This window comes from Lithobates pipiens, unplaced genomic scaffold (genome assembly GCF_037356315.1).
Source record: "Lithobates pipiens isolate NorthernLeopardFrog02 unplaced genomic scaffold, aLitPip1_a1.2 Scaffold_8, whole genome shotgun sequence".
NCBI lineage: Eukaryota > Metazoa > Chordata > Amphibia > Anura > Ranidae > Lithobates > Lithobates pipiens.
This window is the reverse complement of record NW_027507903.1, coordinates 680,108,679-680,128,712: the sequence shown is the minus strand read 5'-3', so window position 1 is coordinate 680,128,712 and position 20,034 is coordinate 680,108,679. Positions and strand designations below refer to the sequence as shown.

Sequence of the window (20,034 nt, the reverse complement as noted above, 5' to 3'; positions counted from 1 at the left end):
TGACTCTGTACACAGGAAGTAGGTGTGTGTTTTGAGGCCAAATCATTTAGACATGAACACAAGACCCCCCCAAACACCACTCCATGTACAAAGAAATCAAAATGGTCTTAATTTGCAAATAAGAATCATCTCTTCCTCAGAGAACAGAGAGCGGGGCATGGTGGGGGAAGAAATTGGCAGCAGTACAAGCAACTTCCTGTAGGGGCGTGATGTCATTCCTGTGTGCTGACCACCGCTTCCGGGAACAAGATATGCACCTCCACGCCCACAAGATATACAACCCTCCGCACACACACCCCACAAGATATACATACCTCCACACACACACCCCACAAGATATACATACCTCCGCACACACACCCCACAAGATATACATACCTCCACACACACACCTCACAAGATATACATACCTCCGCACACACACCCCACAAGATATACATACCTCCGCACACACACCCCACAAGATATACATACCTCCGCACACACACCCCACAAGATATACATACCTCCACACACACACCCCACAAGATATACATACCTCCGCACACACACCCCACAAGATATACATACCTCCACACACATACACACCCCACAAGATATACATACCTCCGCACACACACCCCACAAGATATACATACCTCCACACACACACCCCACAAGATACACATACCTCCACACACACACCCCACAAGATACACATACCTCCGCACACACACCCCACAAGATATACATACCTCCACACACACACCCCACAAGATATACATACCTCGGCACACACACCCCACAAGATATACATACCTCGGCACACACACCCCACAAGATATACATACCTCCGCACACACACCCCACAAGATACACATACCTCCGCACACACACCTCACAAGATATACATACCTCCGCACACACACCTCACAAGATATACAACCCTCCACACACACCCCACAAGATATACATACCTCCGCACACACACCCCACAAGATATACATACCTCCGCACACACACCCCACAAGATATACATACCTCCGCACACACACCTCACAAGATATACATACCTCCACACACACACCCCACAAGATATACATACCTCCGCACACACACCCCACAAGATATACATACCTCCACACACACCTCACAACATATACATACCTCCTCACACACACCCCACAAGATATACATACCTCCGCACACACACCCCACAAGATATACATACCTCCGCACACACACCCCACAAGATATACATACCTCCGCACACACACCCCACAAGATATACATACCTCCGCACACACACACCCCACAAGATATACATACCTCCACACACACAGCAGTTGCACATCTCACATACACAGCGGTCACACATCTAGATGCATTTGGCTCATCTAGCTGCAGGAACCCAATTTTTAGGGAAATTAATAGTAAAGCAGATGCAGATTTCCAGGACTGGACTAACAAAGTTTCTAGTGAAAGGCAACTGGTGTTTTCTATTAAACAAGGTCTAAATGTGCCATTGACATGCATCACAGTTGAACTTAGAAATGTGTCTTTGCAAAGTTAAACTAAATGAAATCCTATTATTTTTTTATTTTTGCTTGGGGATAGATTGCAGGGGAATTAGAAGTCTTGTCAGTTTTTGGGGATGTCGGCTCCTCTGATAGGGTGAAGACACCTCCCAAATGTTGCCACTTTCTCCTTTAAATTTATTCACTTCCTGTCACATAGCCAAACAGGAAGTGAGGGTAAAACCCTACCAATGTCTTTCCTTGGGGACACACAGGTCAATCTAAATAGTTTCCCCATTAGGGAACTTGCACTCTAGCATTATGTACACTAGGATGACCAGATGTCCCCGTTTTCCGGGAACAGTCCCTGGATTCAGGATATGGTCCCCTGAGCCTGTCTGTCCCCAGATCTGTCTCTGGATTGGAGGGGGTGTGCAGGGCTGTCTCATGCCTCCAGTATAAACATTCAGCAATTGGTGAGCAAGCAGGAGGCCTCAGTGAGAGTGGAGCTGTCAAATCTAAGCACTGATGTCGGGGATGGGTGGGGCCGCACATCCTCTGATCAGAGTGTCTCTCTCTCCCAGCTCCACCCTCCTACTCCTGGCTACAAGTTGCAAATGTAAGGTAAGAGCGGGGCTGGAACAAAGGCTAGACAGGTTCCATGGAGGCGGAGTTTACATGGGAGAAGAAGGGGGGGTCACATGGTAGCCAGTCTAGAGCACATCGGGCTGTGCTTCCTTTAACACCTCCAGGCTGGAGGCTCCAGTCCAGTCCCTTTGGCAGCACAAGTGATTGCAGAGCCTTTTAGAGCTGCCCTGTGATTTCACTCACTGCTCTCTCCTCCTGGCTGCATTCACTAAAGAAATAAGTGTGTGTGTGTGTGTGTGTGTGTGTGTATGTGTGTTTATGTGAGTGTGAGTGTGTTTATGTGAGTGTGTGTGTGTGTATGGATTTGTATGTGTCTGCATGTGAGTGTGTGTGTATATAATGTGTTGTGTCCCACAGTGAAGACTGTTGATTTACTTCCTGCTTCTGCCATAAATCTAATCTATGTTTGCATTCCTAGGCTGCATATTCTGTGCTCTGCAGAGAAGTTATGGTAACTCTTCACTTGCTGCCACTTACTGTACCCGCTCTGAGGGCACTACTTTCTATTCAATTCCTAGCCTGCTCATACCTAAGCATAGTGAGGAGTGACTGGATGTAGACAATTTTTGAGCATAAGTTTTTTTTTTTTTTTTATATATATATTACCAGCCAATCCACCAATGGTCACGTATACTTTTTGAACAATTAATTTAGGTAGGTACAGTCACTATCTATTGAAGTATACGTAGGCGTGCCATTATTCATTTCTCTTCTTGCAGCTGGTGCTCTGGGTACTTTTCTTTGATTTATGTGATCCTCCCTGAGTCCCTGTGTACCCGGTATGTCTCTGTGTACTCGGTATGTCTCTGTGTATCCGGTATGTCTCTGTGTATCCGGTATGTCTCTGTGTATCCGGTATGTTTCTGTGTACTCGGTATGTCTCTGTGTACTCGGTATGTCTCTGTGTATCCGGTATGTCTCTGTATACCCGGTATGTCTCTGTGTACTCGGTATGTCTCTGTGTATCAGATATTTCTCCGTGTACCTCGGTATGTCTCTGTGTATCCGGTATGTCTCTGTGTATCCGGTATGTCTCTGTGTATCCGGTATGTCTCTGTGTATCCGGTATGTTTCTGTGTACCCGGTATGTCTCGGTGTACTCGGTATGTCTCTGTGTACTCGGTATGTCTCTGTGTATCCGGTATTTTTCTCTGTGTACCCGCTATGTCTCTGTATACCCGGTATGTCTCTGTGTACTCGGTATGTCTCTGTGTATCCGGTATTTCTCCGTGTACCTCGGTATATCTCTGTGTATCCGGTATGTCTCTGCAAACTCGTGCAAACTTTAGAACCCCATTGAAGTCTATGGGACTCAAACGTTCTAAATAAAAAGTGCTAATTTTAATGGCTAATATGCAAGATACTGTCCTAAAAAGGGTTTGGGGACCTGGCTCCTGCCCCAGGGGACATGGGTCAATGCCTAAAATGTTTTTAAAAATGGCCGTTTTGGCGGGAGCACTGATTTTAATGACGATTAAAGTGAAAAAATGTGAAATATTCCTTTAAATATGGTGCCTGGGGGGTGTCTGTAGTATGCCTGTGAAGTGGAATGTGTTTCCCGTGTTTAGAACAGTCCCTGCACAAAATGACATTCAACGGAAATAACACCATTTAAAGCTGCTTGCGGTTTTAATGTTATATCTGGTTCTGGCAATATGGATGAAAATCATTGAGAAAAATGGCATGGGTAGCCCCCCCTGCCCATTACCTGCCACTTTGGGTCTTGTACGAATATTAAGGGGAACCCCGTACCCATATTAAAAAAAGGAAATGCGTGTGGCCCCCAGGCCTTATATACTCAGAACAGCAGTATACAGGCGATGCAAACAAAATAGGGACTGTGTAGGTTTGTTGTGTTAAGTTGAATCTGTTTGTAATTTTCAACTGGTATATTTTTTAAGTGTAGCTCCAGTCAAAAAAACTATTTTTAAGCTTTTTGGAAAACATAGGGAAGGGTTATCACCCCTGTATAATTTGTTTTGCTGTCCGTCTATTTTCATCTCACTTGCTGTTGTCTCCTTCAGTTTGTAAGTAGCAGACGTTTGTAAGTTGGATGTTTGAAAGTAGGGGCCTGCCCTAAATGCTCTGCAGAAATGGCGGAACAAGGTGTTGGTTTTGCCACACCATTGTAAGCCCTCAAAGTGACTCTTGGTGGGCGCTGGAGCGCCCTGCTGTGAACGATTATATCAAGAATTGTAATTACATGCCATTGTAGAACAGTGGTAGAAAAATTGACCTTTGGTGGTTGTGGTGCTGGTGCCACAACACTATAAGTCCTCACATTTAACTCTTGGTGGGCACAGGAACGGGCCCTGCTGTGAAATATTATATCAAGAATTGTAATTACATGCCCCTGTTAAACAGGGGCTGAAAAATTGGGCCTTAGGCACTGGTGCCACGACACTGCAACCTCTCCCATATACTCTAGTTGTATATGGGGCTGAAACAGGAGCTGAAAAATTGTTAAACAGGGGCCGAAAAATTGGGCCTTAGGCACTGGTGCTGGTGCCATGACAATGCAACTTCTCCCATATACTCTAGTTGTGGTGCAGGAATGAGCCCTGCTGCAAAGCATTACATCAAAAATTGTAATTAAACGCTCCTGTTAAACAGTGGCTGAAAAATTGTGCCTGTTCGGTTTCTGAGATATTAAACATTCAATTTAATGCAAGCCCCACCCACTTTGCACCCCACGTTGCTGAATTTGAAAAACAAACACGCCATTTGTTTGTGCCACGTTTGTGCTGGTTTGTGCTGCAAAAATAAACATTTGTGCCGCTTTGGTTGTGGAGATATTGTGTGTTATATGTTGTGAAACCCTGCCCACTTTGCACCCCACGTTACCGAATTTGAAAAACAAACGCGCCATTCGTTTGTGCTGGTTTGTGCTGCAAAAATAAACGTTTGTGCTGCTTTGGTTGCGGAGATATTGTGCGTTATATGTTGTGAAACCCCACCCACTTTGCACCCCACGTTACCGAATTTGAAAAACAAATGCGCCATTCATTTGTGCCGCGTTTGTGCTGGTTTGTGCCGTAAAAAAAAAAAAAACTTTTGTGCCGCTTTGGTTGCGGAGATATTGTGCGTTATAGTTGCTGAAATCCCGCCCACTTTGCACCCCACGTTACCGAATTTGAAAAACAAACGCGACATTCATTTGTGCAGCTTTTGTGCTGGTTTGTGCTGCAAAAATAAACGTTTGTGCCGCTTTGGTTGCAGAGATATGGTGTGTTATATGTTGTGAAACCACATTGACTTTACACCTTGTTACTACATCTTACATACAGAACTTACAGAACCTATACTCAGCTTGGGTTTCCTTAATGTAAAGCTCCTCCCACTGTGCCGAGCACTGCACTTCATACTGTACACTGGAAAAGGCAGCATTGGAGCTCAAACAACTTTTTGCTTGATGGTTTCATTCTAGCTCAGGGAATCCAGGGTAAATTCATTTTTAACATCTTTAATTTTACTTATTATTAATAATTGTGCAATGTATTCAATTGCAGTGAAAATAATACATTTGGAATAGGTGATCGTGTGTTTGCTGTGTGTATACAAACTATTTTTTTTTGCAATACTAGCACATGACATCTCTAAGCCCAGTGTATTATATACCTTTTACTCCTCCAATTTCCCTTAAACACTTCCCGTAACCCACCTTAAACAAACGACTGGACTACATATGGATTAAATGGCCATCTGGCCGTAATTTATTTAACAAATCTGTTTCATAAATAACATAAATAACTTTAAAATAACCGTAAGGGCCGGTTCACACTGCGAGCCGCGGCGAGGCGTCTCCGACTTCCTCGCCGCGACTTGCAGGGGGGGTCAGCGGCGACTTGCAGAGGACTTCTGCATAGAAGTCAATGCAAGTCGCCCCCGAAGTCGCCCCGAAGTAGTACAGGAACCTTTTTTCTGAGTCGGAGCGACTCGAGTCGCTCCTCTCAGAACGGTTCCATTGTACTCAATGGGGACGACTTGTGGGAGCGAGGCGAGGCGAGCCGTGTCGCCTCGCCTCGCGTCGCAGTGTGAACCGGCCCTAAACCTTCCCAGCCTTTAAACGGGTCATGGGTAGTAGCATAATAACATACTGGTCACTGCGAACGACTTTGAACTTTTGACCTCTTGACCTCCAGACAGAATCCCCTGTGTCGGAGGCTATACCCAAGTCGTCACAGTGACCTACCCCTTTTAACCCTTCCAGGTTAACCCCTCATAACCTGGAAGTACCATTAAACCACCCCCATCCATGGATGGGTACAACAGTTTACTACACGTACCTCCCATTATTACCTTAAAAATCCCAAAGAACCGCCACAGCCCGAAAGGGGTAAAGCCTTACCCTTTTGGGCACCTCCACACTCGCAGCCCTCGCTGAATGCCCTCCTGCAAGCCTAACGTCCACAGATCCGTCCCAATGTCATTCAAATGAACGCCATCGCTCCTCAAATACCTCCACGTTTCCATTTCTAATTCCCTATGTCTGACTGCAAGGCCCCCATTTCTGATGAAGAACTTGCTGACCTCCTTGTTGACCTTCACCCTGGCCCTGTCTACCTTCTTGTCCGATAGGGCCCACCTCCAAGCCATCCTGCCCACCATGTCCGACCACACCATAACCATATTAGGGTAAGCAACTTTTAACCGTAAAAAAACGCATTTTATGTCCCGGATAAGATCTCTTATCGACCTGGCCCCCATGTCATTGCCCCCCACATGAAAAAGCAACACATCGGGTGACCTGTCCAGGCATGAAAACCTATGCACTTCTCCAAGCACCCTGTTCCACCTCATGCCAGGGATCCCGATCCAGTGAATTTGCGCCTCCTGTCTCGGTTCGGCCGCATATCCGCTCTCTTTGCTCCCCAAAAAACGTATGAGTGTCCCAGTATCCATCCCAAGCCCACTTCATAACCTGAGGAGAAAAAAAGATTAACACGTGAAAAAAACACTAACAAACCCATCCTAACCCCCTAGCCCAAAACATGAAACTAAGAAAAAAAATTTCCATTAATCTAACAGCTGTGGACGGACATACAATTTAAACCTGTCCGAGTCCCACCTCCCAAGTCGCCTAACCGCCTCGACTCCCAACCCCGCTCTGGAAGCCTCGGTGGCAGCCCCAATCCTGAAGGAGTGAGAGGAAAAATTTGTTGGGTCAAAACCTGCCGCCACCACGCACTTACGAAAAACTGTCACAAACTGAAACTTGGACAGGTAAGCGCCATCCAAATGCAGTAAGAATGGGCCCGAGACCGTCGGCCGCACCGCCAGGAAGCTTTCCACAGACCTAACAGGGCAGATTGCCACCTCCCCTATCCTGGCCAACTCCATTGTAACCCTCTACCCTCCTGGTCGGTCTTTGACCGCCGAATCCAGATTCTAACCCCAGCCTGGCCCAGTTCCGCATCCTCCCGTGCCAAACCCCCCGCAGCCCGTTTTGACGGGCTGACCAGTTTGCTAATCCGGAAAGCCCCAAAGAAGGCGAGGGCAAAAGCCGCCCGGAAAAGCGTTTGCTCATTGGCCGAACTACAAACCCCTACCACAGCCCGACTCAGGGCACGAAGCAGGTCGAAAGAGACTGGTCGCCTCTCGTCCCTCCTCGATGTCTGACTTCGCCATCAAGGCCCCCCGGCCGTAGCGCTGAACCCAAGCAATTGCTGCATCAAAAGAAATGTATGTCACCTCACACTCCTCCGGGGGGATAGCGTCGTTCACAGAACCCCCTTTTGGGAACGACAAGTGATGGATCCTTCTTTGGCACCACACCGAGAGGCGAAACCACCAGGTCCGGGAAAGGCACCTCACTGAATGGGCTTCCTCCTTGCCTAGTTTTGCAGCAACAACAGCTGGGTTTTGCAATGCGAACTTCAAATTCTTAGCCAGGGGTGGAGCCGAGGTCAAAGTACAGGGGATCTTGAAACCAGAAGTAAATCCGTCTTCCAACAATTTTGCTCCCGCCCGGTCGGGGTATCTACTGAGGAAAGGCAACATCCTTTCCACTCACACCGGCGTCGTCCCTCTTATGCGCAATATCTCCGGGATGCCCGCTCCCCTTCTTGAAACACTTAGAGAGAGCGTGCGTACCCCCGCAACCGGAACATAAGTGCTTGAACCGACAGTTGGCCCCAAACTTGCAGGTGCCTGCGTTACACTGCCAGCAAAAACCCCAACGTTTCTCGGTCGGCTGCCCTGAGGTTGTCGAACTTCCGACCCCCGGCTGAAAAAAACGGGTTAGGAGCCCGCGCCGCTGTCATGAGCTTCATCCACAGGCTAATGTCCTTGTGATCCCAGTGAAGAGACAGTCAGACTGCCATACGTTGTCTAAACTGCTCATCATAGCGAAGCCAAGCCGTACCACCATATGTCCTGTGTGCTTCGCTGATGGCTTCCAAATACACGAACAGCGCCAAACAGTGCTCCGGTGTCCGCCCTCCCACGATGCTCACCAGGATCGCGAATGCCTGTAGCCAGTTGGCAAATGTGCGCGGGATTAACCTATACCGACGCTTCTTCTCATCCTCCTTCTTCCGTTCCTAGGGCTTCAACCTATCCAGATTGAACTTCTCCAGCGGCAACAAGGTGAAAATTTCGATGTACTCACCTTTCCAAATCTTCTCCTTCACCTCGGCCTTCAGGTGTGCTCAGAGGGGGCCCTCAAAGCAGACGTATACCTCACTCTTCACCGTATCCGCCAAACAGACTGAGTCAGCAGTCTTGTCAGCCTGTTTTACCGTGCCCCCATCCGCCAGGGCCCGGCTGGGCCGTTAACAGCTCAACAACCGATGACCCAACGGAACTGGCGGGGGCGGCCTGCACCCCAGTCACCCCCCCAGCTGTGCCGGACACAGGCGTATGCGCCTGGGACCACGCGTGAGCTGGCCCGCCCACACCCCGCTGCTCAAACTTTTGCACTAGATCCTTGAGTCCCCGCAGCAAACTCCCCAGGGCCTCCTGACCTGCCTGACCACACTCCCTCTCTCCTGCCACAGGGGGGTCCTCCAGCAGAGCCCCTCCATAAATCAGATGTCTCCTCAGGGGAGCCCCTCCATAAATCAGATGTCTCCCAGCGGAGCCCCTCCATAAATCAGATGTCCCCCAGCAGATTCCCTCCATAAATCAGATGTCCCCCAGCGGAGCCCCTCCATAAATCAGATGTCCCACAGCGGAGCCCCTCCATAAATCAGATGTACCCCAGCAGATTCCCTCCATAGATCAGATGTACCCCAGCAGATTCCCTCCATAAATCAGATGTCCCTCAGCAGAGCCCCTCCATAAATCAGTTGTCCCTCAGCGGAGCCCCTCCATAAATCAGATGTCCCCAGCAGACCCCCTGCATAAATCAGATGTTCCCCAGCGGAGCCCCTCCATAAATCAGATGTCCAACAGCGGAGCCCCTCCATAAATCAGATGTTCATCAACAGAGCCCCTCCATGAATCAGATGTCCCCCAGCAGACCCCCTCCATAAATCAGATGCCCCCAGCACAGCCCCTCCATAAATCATATTTCCCCCAGCGGAGTTCCTCCATAAATCAGATGTCTCCTCAGCGGAGGCTCTCCATAAATCTGATGTCCCCCAGCAGAGCCCCTCCATAAATCAGATTTCCCCCTCTAGATGTCCCCCCAGTGGAGTGTTCCTTTACAGTGTTGTATAAATGTACTGTATTCACGACAATGTGCAACTTCCACCATCTAAGAAAAGACCAACCAGCGAACTATACTATATCGTGATAATTTAATATATGGTTTACAAAACAACGCACCTTCTTTTCTTCAGCACCACAATCTCATCTCCGGTTGGGCTCCTCCCCCCCCCCAGGTGCAGACTGCTGTACCGGACTCGGCAAGTTACGCACCCCCCCTTCCCCCCCTTCCCTTTAGTCGCCTGTTGTATCTTATGCATGTTCCTTATATGGCCGTGGCTCCCCTAAAAGGGCAGCATGATGCCATACTATCCGCAGATCCATCCAGGTGAGGCCACCTCCTTCTCCTTCTTTTGGGGGAGATAGGTGTGGCCTCCGTTTCCTGCAAGGAGTAATATGTTCACAAAGCTTTTAACTGTCAATGTATCTGCACCCTTCTGACTCTTACCCCCCTTTTCAAAAAATGTCTTTGTTTATCTTACGATATTTTCATTGTCATGTACCATTCTTATCAATAAAAATTTACGAAAAAAAAAAAAGAAAAGACCAAATACATCCAGAAACAACCACCGTCCACATCCAGAAACAACCAGCGTCCACATCCAGAAACAACCACCGTCCACATCCAGACACAACCACCGTCCACATCCAGAAACAACCACCGTCCACATCCAGAAACAACCACCGTCCTCATCCAGAAACAACCACCGTCCACATCCAGAAACAACCACCGTCCACATCCAGAAACAACCACCGTCCTCATCCAGAAACAACCACCGTCCACATCCAGAAACAACCACCGTCCACATCCAGACACAACCACCGTCCACATCCAGAAACAACCACCGTCCACATCCAGAAACAACCACCGTCCACATCCAGAAACAACCACCGTCCACATCCAGACACAACCACCGTCCACATCCAGAAACAACCACCGTCCACATCTAGAAACAACCACCGTCCACATCCAGAAACAACCACCGTCCACATCCAGAAACAACCACCGTCCACATCCAGAAACAACCACCGTCCACATCCAGAAACAACCACCGTCCACATCCAGAAACAACCACCGTCCACATCCAGAAACAACCACCGTCCACATCCAGAAACAACCACCGTCCACATCCAGAAACAACCACCATCCTCATCCAGAAACAACCACCATCCACATCCAGAAACAATCACCGTCCACATCTAGAAATGAAAGCTACAAGATCACCCCACAATCCGTCTAATAACAAGCGTTTTTGGACCCTACGACGTTGCGTGCATGCGCGGAGAGTAAGGCAGAATCTTACATTTAGATTCTCTCTCCTCGTCGCTCTCTGTTGCTGGCCTCTCATTGGAAAATGCATCTGACGAACTGAGCATGCCCAGTCGATACGTCACACCAGCTGATCAGGATATCAGCTAAAGTGATGTGATGTGCTGCGCATGCGCAGTGCATAGGATGCATTTTTCTATGAGAGACATTATTCAACAGGACACCGGCGCCCATGCAGGGGGTTGCCTACCCCTGATCTATCTCATAGTTTGTAGACACTTTAGCGTTTCTGCAAACCAATCAATACACACTTATTGGGATTTTTTTTACCAAAAACATGTAGCAGAATACATATTAGACTAAATTGATGAAGAAATTAGATTTTTAAAATGTTTTTATTGGATATGTTTTATAACAAAAACTAAAAAAAATATAAAAAAAACATTAAAAAAAATATATTTTTTTATTTTATAGCGCTAAAAATGCAGTGATGATCAAATACCGCCCGAAGAAGCTTTGTGGGAAAATTGCTATATATTGATTGTATGTACAGTGTTTCATGACGACCCAATTGTCAGTTAAAGTAACACAGTGTCATATTGCAAAAAATGGCCTGGCCATGAAGGGGGGTAAATCTTCAGATGGTTATATGACCAATTTCCTTTTCATCATGATGTAGTCATCTCCACTTTTCATGTCATTGCACTTAGTGCTCCGCATGTCTTCTCCACATCCGTCTTTCCCTCTTTCTCTCTTCTAATGTTGGGAGGTATAATTCTCATTACTACTGCAAAACGAATCTCCTCCCTTCTGTACTCTGATCTCCGTGTCCTATAATATTCATCCAGCCTCACCCTGTGTAGGAGGACGTCACCCCTCCCCCATCCACATTTCTCTCCCGTGTCAGAGACTTTCAGTTTAGTTTCTCTTCTGCTGTCAGCGATGGCGTCTGGTGATCTGAGAGCTGAGTTGGAATGTTCCGTCTGTCTGAACATTTATACGGATCCTGTAACCCTGAGATGTGGTCACAACTTCTGCCGGGTCTGTATTGATGGTGTGCTGGATACACAGGGGGGGTCTGGAGGATATTCCTGTCCTGAATGCAGAGAGAAGTTTCCGGATCGGCCTGCACTGCAGAAGAACATGAAACTACGTAACATAGCAGAGACTTTCCTGTCTACTCATCCAGATCAAGAGGAGTCCGGGGTCTTCTGTACTTACTGTGTGGACTCTCCTGTACCTGCTGTTAGATCCTGTCTGCTCTGTGAGGTTTCTTTGTGTGATAAACACCTGAGAGTCCACAAAAAGTCCCCAGAACACGTCTTATGTGACCCCACCTTGTCCATGGAGAGCAGGAAATGCTCCGTCCATAAGGAAGTTTTGAAGTATTTTTGTACCAAAGATAACGCCTGTATCTGTGTGTCCTGCAGTTTGGCTGGAGAACATCGGGGACACCGGGTGGAGACACTGGATGAGGCTTCTGAGAAGAAGAAGAAGACAATGAGGAATGTTCTGCAGAAACTTCTGACAAAGAGAGAGGAGACGGAGGAAAGAGTCCAGAGTCTGCAGGAACACCGGAGGAAAGTAGAAGAAGAAGCCGCTGGTGACACCGAGAGAGTCACTGCCCTGTTTAGAGATCTCAGGTAGACATTTGCACTAAAAAGTTATTTGTTTTCTTTTCATTCTTTTTTTGCTTTTATTTGAAATTCGGAAATGAGAAAATTCGGAAATTGAAAATCCAAATTTTGAATTCTGAATTCCTGAATTTCTGAATTTTCCAATTTTGGAATTTCCATTTCTGAATTTTCGGAATTCAAAAATTTGAAAATCCAAAAATTTGCAAATGAGAAAAAAAAGCAAGAAAATCTGTAAAATTTGAAATAATAACTATTAAATTATAGGTATTGGAATTTCCTTTCAAATTTGGCTGTTAGTGAAAGTAATGAATACAAATGTATCTGAAGTTATGAATTATCTGAAATAATGAATGTTGCATCTAAACAAATGGAATGGAACATATTAATAATTAATAGTAAAAAGGTTTTGTTATTATTATTGCTATTTATTATTATTAGATTGCTACTTTCCTTTTGTTTAAATTTGTTATTTCAGATAATTCGTAACTTTGGATAAATTCATACTCGTAACGTTCACTAACAGCTAAATTTGAAAGAAAATTCCACTACCTATAATTTAATATTTATTATTTCAGATTTTCAGGTTTTCAGATTTTCATTCTTTTGAATTTTCAAATTTTGATTCTTACTTTTGGAATTTCAAATTTCCAAATTTTATCATTTTCAAATTTATGAAATTTAAAATTTTATAATTTTCTCATTTCAAATTTTTTGAATTTCCGAATTTCCAAAATTTTGAATTTTCGAAATTTAAAATTTTCAAGTTTTCAAAATTTCAAGTTTTCAAAATTTCAAGTTTTCAAAATTTCAAGTTTTCAAAATTTCAAGTTTTCAAAATTTCAAGTTTTCAAAATTTCAAGTTTTCAAAATTTCAAATTTGAATTTTGGAAATATCAAATTTCTTAAATTTTGATTTTGGAAATATCAAATTTCTTAAATTTTGGTTTTGGAAATTTGGAATTTAAAAAATAGAAACTCGGAAATTCTAAATTTGAATCTCAGAAATTCGAAACTCAGAAATTCAAAATTCAAAACTCAGAAATTTGAAATTTGAAAATTCAAAATGTCCAAATTTAAATTTGGAAATTCTAAATTTGAAACTCAGATATTCGAAATTCTGATATTTGAAACTCAGAAATTGTAAATTCGGAAATTCAAAATAAGAAACTTGGAAATTTGAAAATTCAGAATTAAAAATTTCGGAAATTGAAAAATTAGAAAAATTTGTCAAAATTCGTTAAAAAACGAATTTGGAACTAAACAAATTGCACATGTCTAATCTCAGGAGACGTCTGGAAGACCTGGAGAAGAGAGCCCTGAGGGACATCTCCGGGAGGGCAGAGCGGATCTCCATCTCCATCCGGGATCTGGAAATAAAGAAGGAGGAGCTGTCCAGGAAGTTGCGTCACATTGAGGAGCTGTGTAACGTGACGGATCCACTGACTGTCTTACAGGAATCAGACACAGGTGACTTGTGTGATACTGAGGATGGAGATAATGAGGACAGAGAGAGACATGAGGAGCTCCTCCATGATGGAGGGGGTCTGGATGTGGCAGGGGTCTTACACACAGGTTTATCTGATATAATAACAGAGGTAAATGTATACTCCTATATACAGGGAGCTGCAGACATATTACTGGATGGAAACACAGCTTATAATTATCTACAGATATCAGATGACAGGAAAACTGTATCCTGGTCAGATATAGACCAGAATTACCCAGAAACACCAGAGAGATTCCAGGGTTGGTCTCAGGTGTTGAGCAGTCGGAGTTTCTCCTCAGGGAGACATTACTGGGAAGTGGATGTCGGGGGGGCAGATGGATGGAGAGTCGGGATGTGTTACCCCAGTATAGAGAGGAGAGGGGGGGAGTCAGAGATTGGAGATAATAAGAAGTCCTGGGGATTGGACAGGGAAGATGATCAGTATAAAGTGATACATGACAGTAAAGAGATCCTCTTACCCACCAATCCCTCCAGTAACAGAGTCAGGATATATCTGGATTATGAGGCCGGGCGGATCTCCTTTTATGATCTGTGTGACCCGATCCGACACCTCCACACCTTCACCACCACCTTCACTGAGCCCCTCCATGCTGGGATATGTGTATGGGAAGGTTGTATAAAGATATGTGGGGGGAGGCGGGAGATGTGAGAACTCCGCCCACAGTCTGGTGATGTCAGAAGAAGGAGGGGAATTCATTTAATATTCATCCAATAGTATATAGAAGTGGGCGGGGCTTCCTGCAAGTTTTTCTACTATAAATAAATGTGAGATTTCTTACTGATCGCTGTGATTGGGTAGAATATCTGTCCAATTATTGGAGTAAACAATAACATGCTCCTATTGGTCAGTAAGAAATCTATCTATCTATCTATCTATCTATCTATCTATCTATCTATCTATCTATCTATCTATCTATCTCTCCCATAACAATCTGACATAATACTTTCTGTGTTTTGTCACAGTATTTAACACCAGCCATCTCCTCCCCCTGCCCCTCCCCCACATGTGGTCCCTCTGTATGGGGGAGGGGCAGCCATGATCAGACATAGAGGGGGGGTGGGGTCACTGTGATGGGATAGGATGGGGTCACCTCTGCTCTCTGCCCCTCCCCCTCCATACAATCTATTCTACAAAGAGATGGAAATAAATGGAACAATCTGAGAGGAAATCTATGAAGACGTCATTTAGAGATTTATTAATGGAAGAAAAAAATGTGATCAGAGAGCCCAGATTGTTTTTAAGCAGAGTGAGTCAGGATTAGATCCCCTGTCAGGTTTTTTTTCTTCTATCCGGGGCTCCATTACAGAGATTTCTCCTCACTTCCTGTCCCGGTGACAACATTTATCTAGACAGGAAATGAGGGGAACTCTCCAACATGAACACAGACTGAAATAAGAATGATATGTTTAGTATAATAAGGAAGGGGAAGGATTAGAGCCCCTGTCAGGTATTTTCTTCTATCCGGGGCTCCATTATAGAGATTTCCCCTCACTTCCTGTCCCGGTGACAACATTTATCTAGACAGGAAATGAGGGGAACTCTCCAACAGGAACACAGACTGAAATAAGAATGATATGTTTAGTATAATAAGGAAGGGGAAGGATTAGAGCCCCTGTCAGATGTTTATATGTCTGTGTCCCTGTACAGATTTCTCTCCCTCCTTGTATTGGTGTCACCAGGACAGGAAGTGAGAGGAAATCTCTCTAAGGCTGGGATCACATTGCTGTGCAGATCACATGTCATGTCTGTGTGATGTGAATTCAGCCGTACAAACTGTGTGACTGAAATCACATTCACACCAGAATGGTGCCGGACCCTTTTTTTGGTCCTCACTGGAATCGGATCACATTGGGTGTCACATCTATACAATCCGATTCCTGCACCATTTCAGCGTTTGCACTGCGATCTGCGAAGTGATCTGGGGGTGTCATTAACTTTCCATTGACCCCCCGCAGCGGTTCTCAGATGTCAGTGTGACCGTCCGGTGATTGAGGTGTGATGAGGGAACCCGCACAGGAATCGCACTGGTTCCCGCATCCCACAAGTCTCATCCCAGCCTAAGGCTCCATTCACACCTATGCAGGGGGCTTTTCAGCCTTACTTATGGGCTTTCCGCAGGTTTTTATACCGTATAAAAAAAAATGGGCTGCGGGGGATTTGTTGCTGGGCAGATTTAACCACTTGGTGCCCACAATATAGCCGACAGACAGCTACAGCGCTGTCTTAAAATGCCGGGAGGGCGTCCATGTACATCCTCCCATTCTCACACTGCCCGCCCCCCCTTGGCATTCGGCTGATCACAGATCGGGTAAAGAGCCAATCACAACGAGCCCTTTACCATGTGACCAGATGTCAGCCAATGACAGCTGATCTATGGGATGACTTTTATAATGGATCCTAATATAATGTATCATTGTGATGTTGTATCTTATAATCGCTAGATGTGTCCTGGTGATGGGGGAGGAATTAGGAAAGGAAAAGTTATTGGGAAATAAATATTCTTCTCTATGAAATTATTATTATTATTATTATTATTATAATACAGGGCCGGCAGTTTACGCCAGAACTTTACAACATAGTGGCAGACATTCCAATTAGAGTGTAATACAGGAGGAATCAGAGGGTCCTGATCATTAGAGCTTACAATCTAAGCGGGAGGGTCAAAAGATACAAAAGGTAATAACTGTGGGGGATGGGCTGATGGAGAAAATAAATGTATAGTTATTAGTAGGAGATAGTCAGACAGATTGGGGTACTGAGTTCCAGAGGATGGGAGAGGCTCTGGAGAAGTCATGGAGGAAAGCATAGGAGGAGGTGATGAGGGAACTAGAGAGCAGAAGGTCTTGGGAGGAACAAAGAAAACAATTTGGTTGATATTTTGAAACCAGGTTTAGTGATGGGACTCGGCTGATCAAAAATTGGGTAAAGGGCCAATCACAACGCGCCCTTTACCATGTGATCAGCTGTCAGCCAATGACAACTGATCACGGAAGTAAACAGGAGCCGCAACAGCTTATTTCCCCCTCACGCTGTCAGTGTTAAGAAAAGAAGAAAGCTGCTAACCGGCTTCTTTTAGAGGGGCATCGGTCCCCTTAGTGCCCAGCAGTGCTGCTAATCAGTGCCTTTCAGTGCCATCTATCAGTGTCATCTATCAGTGCCCAGCAGTGCTGCTAATCTGTCATTTTACCCGTCACTTTATCTTTTTGAAAGTATCTGAGGAAAGCCAGGGGCCACATAGTAGGTGACATTGTCTGAGGCCCACAAATAGGTCACATTGCCAGGAATCTGGATGATATAACATTGTCTGGGGGCCCCAAATACTTTGAAAGGTCTGGGGGACGGGGCCAGGCTAAGCGTTTTGTAAAAGATACGGCCACCTTGGGGGCTTCATCAGGGGGTGCACAGAAATGGGAGGAACCTGCAATCTATGGTGATGAAGTAGTTCACAGTTCATGGGGGGCACATGTTGGCCTTTTTTTCTTGTCCTATCTCTGCCTGGGGGCCCCAAGTATGTCATATTACTTAGGGACCCTTTATGTGTCACGCTACTTTAGGGTTCCAAGTTACATTAATAAGTCTCTTTGTCATTTGCTCACTTAGGGCAGTCACAGCCCCCCGGCCCACTTCTACCCCCTTTTATAGCCCCCCATCAATCCATGTTAGAGCCCTGAGTCCTCACCCATGTAAGATACATGGTGGGTTATGTCGGAGCTTGCACAGGATTGATGACATCACCCCTCCATCATGTGACGGTATGTAAGTTCTGTGATTGGCTGCTCAGGCCTGAACACTTCATGCTGGGAGAAGGTCACATGATCCTTCAATACCCAGGAAACTGGGGACTTAATGAGAACTTTGATGGAGGAACAATAAAGGAAAGTATAAGTGGGTGTGTACGGCTCTTGGGTCACCTACAGAAGGGGCGGGGCATTCATTTGAATGGCTCCTCCCAGTACATGAGCACTGTGTATAGTGAGATGGGACGGTGAAGAATTGTATAGAGTGCCGGAGCTGAGAGAGAGCACAGAGTGTAATATGACTTATTGTCTGTGTCCGAGCTGTGATGTCATAGTAGGGAAATGGCTACCGAGGGACCCAATGTGGAAAGTACAGATAGAGGTGTACTGTACTGCCCTTTATGAACAAATCTATCTCTATCTATCTATGGGAATATAATGTGTAGACAGCATAATTCCTTATTATTAATACATTTACAATGAGTTTATTCTATTGATTATTTTATTGTGTGAAGAAATAGAAATGAATAATAGATCTACAAATAGAAAGAGATGAAAATCGATGGAAAAATCTCAGAGGAAATATATGAAGAAATGATCCCGAGATTTACTAATGAAAGAAATAATGGGATTTATCACTAATATAATGATATCACTATAATAATGTATGATTACTAGAACTGGAATGTGTCCCCAATATAATGTGTCCCCATAGAATGGATCACCAATAGAATTCTATGGGATCTCTTTTATAATGGATCCTAATATAATGTATCATGTGATGGTGTATTATAATCACTAGATGTGTCCTGGTGATGGGGGAGAATTAGGAAATGAAATGTTAATGTGAAATAAAGATTCTTTATGAAATTATTATTATTATTATTATTATTATTATTATTATTATTATTTTATTTATTTTTAACAGTTAGAGTTTATTAAAGAAATATCCAGTTACAATACATAGTAACAAAACATAATAATTGCAGATGCAACCGCCTGATTGGACAACAATTCAGCCACAGTAGTTACAGACTCACATTGTTAGATATCTTGGTTTCAGTGGTGGCCGATCAGCTTCTGTCAGATAACTTTCCATAGTCAGACATCAATGTAATGCTCGAGCGGATCAACAAAGATCCTATTAATCTAGTAGTCACATCCATATATAGGAAAGAATCCCCTTGTAAAAGGGTTAGACACATTGCCATTCATAGCGTAACAGATAAAACCTAAACACAAACATTAAAGCATTACAAAAGCCTTATTAGGCATATTTTCATTTATAACAGTATACAGATGATGTTACACCATGCGAATTGTGATCAAAGAGCCAGAAGTGGTGAAAGAAGATAGATAAGAAGTGGCAGCCTTTCTCAAGGCCGGCACCATGAAAAGGAAAAAGAGAGGATGTGGTTGTCTATAAAGAAAGAGAGGGTAATGACAGGCCGGGTCCTTAGCGACACTCCCTCATCAGGTTTGTGTCAGGGAGGCGTATGTAGAGTAATATATAAAAATGACCCAGGGTTGTCAGGTATCAGTGTACTTGTCTATGCTTTCGTGTGCTATAGCCCTAATCTCTTCCATTTTGTGAAGATGACGTACCTCTCCCAGCCATTCCTTGATTGAGGGGGTCGTAGTATCTCTCCAGTATCTAGGTACGACCGCCTTTGCGGCTGTAAGTAGGAATCTCGTCAGCGATTTATTATAATTTTTCATCGAGAGGTTAGTAATGTGTAATAAACAGCATTTTGCGTCTAGTGGGATCTTTGTATCGGTTATTTGTTTTATAATGCTAGTCACTTGAGTCTAATAAGGTTGAATTAGGTCACATTCCCACCATAAGTGTTGTAAAGTGCCCTTAGCTCGGTTACAGCGCCAACATAAGTCCGGAACCGCGGGGAACCAGTTATGCAGTTTAATTGGCGTATTATACCAATTCGTTAAAAGTTTGAAAGAAGTTTCTTGTAGTCGGGTGCTAATTGCACATTTATGGGCAAATACACACGCCTGTAACCATTGATCTTTTGTAAATGACACATTTAGTTCTGCTTCCCAGAAGAGCTTGTGGTTGTTAGGTTCCTGGAG

The 20,034-nt window shown here is 44.7% G+C and overlaps 1 protein-coding gene and 1 long non-coding RNA gene across 2 annotated transcripts in view; both read left to right on the top strand.

Annotated features, from left to right (window-relative positions):
* LOC143962079 (uncharacterized) overlaps nucleotides 1-18,819 on the top strand; it is a 56,310-nt gene extending 37,491 nt beyond the window's left edge. The window contains exon 2 of the long non-coding RNA XR_013270621.1: nucleotides 15,483-18,819. This is a non-coding gene — a long non-coding RNA (uncharacterized LOC143962079). The remainder of the gene's footprint in view (nucleotides 1-15,482) is intronic.
* Nucleotides 11,951-12,731, top strand: LOC143962076 (E3 ubiquitin-protein ligase TRIM8-like). Its single transcript, XM_077471409.1, has one exon. The coding sequence runs from the start codon at nucleotides 12,007-12,009 to the stop codon at nucleotides 12,709-12,711; it is 705 nt and encodes a 234-aa protein (XP_077327535.1). The 5' UTR covers nucleotides 11,951-12,006; the 3' UTR covers nucleotides 12,712-12,731.
* Nucleotides 18,820-20,034: the final 1,215 nt, after the last annotated feature.

Bases quoted from the DNA above. Each gene is read 5' to 3' on its own strand.
- LOC143962076 (XM_077471409.1), top strand. From the start codon at position 12,007: ATGGCGTCTGGTGATCTGAGAGCTGAGTTGGAATGTTCCGTCTGTCTG.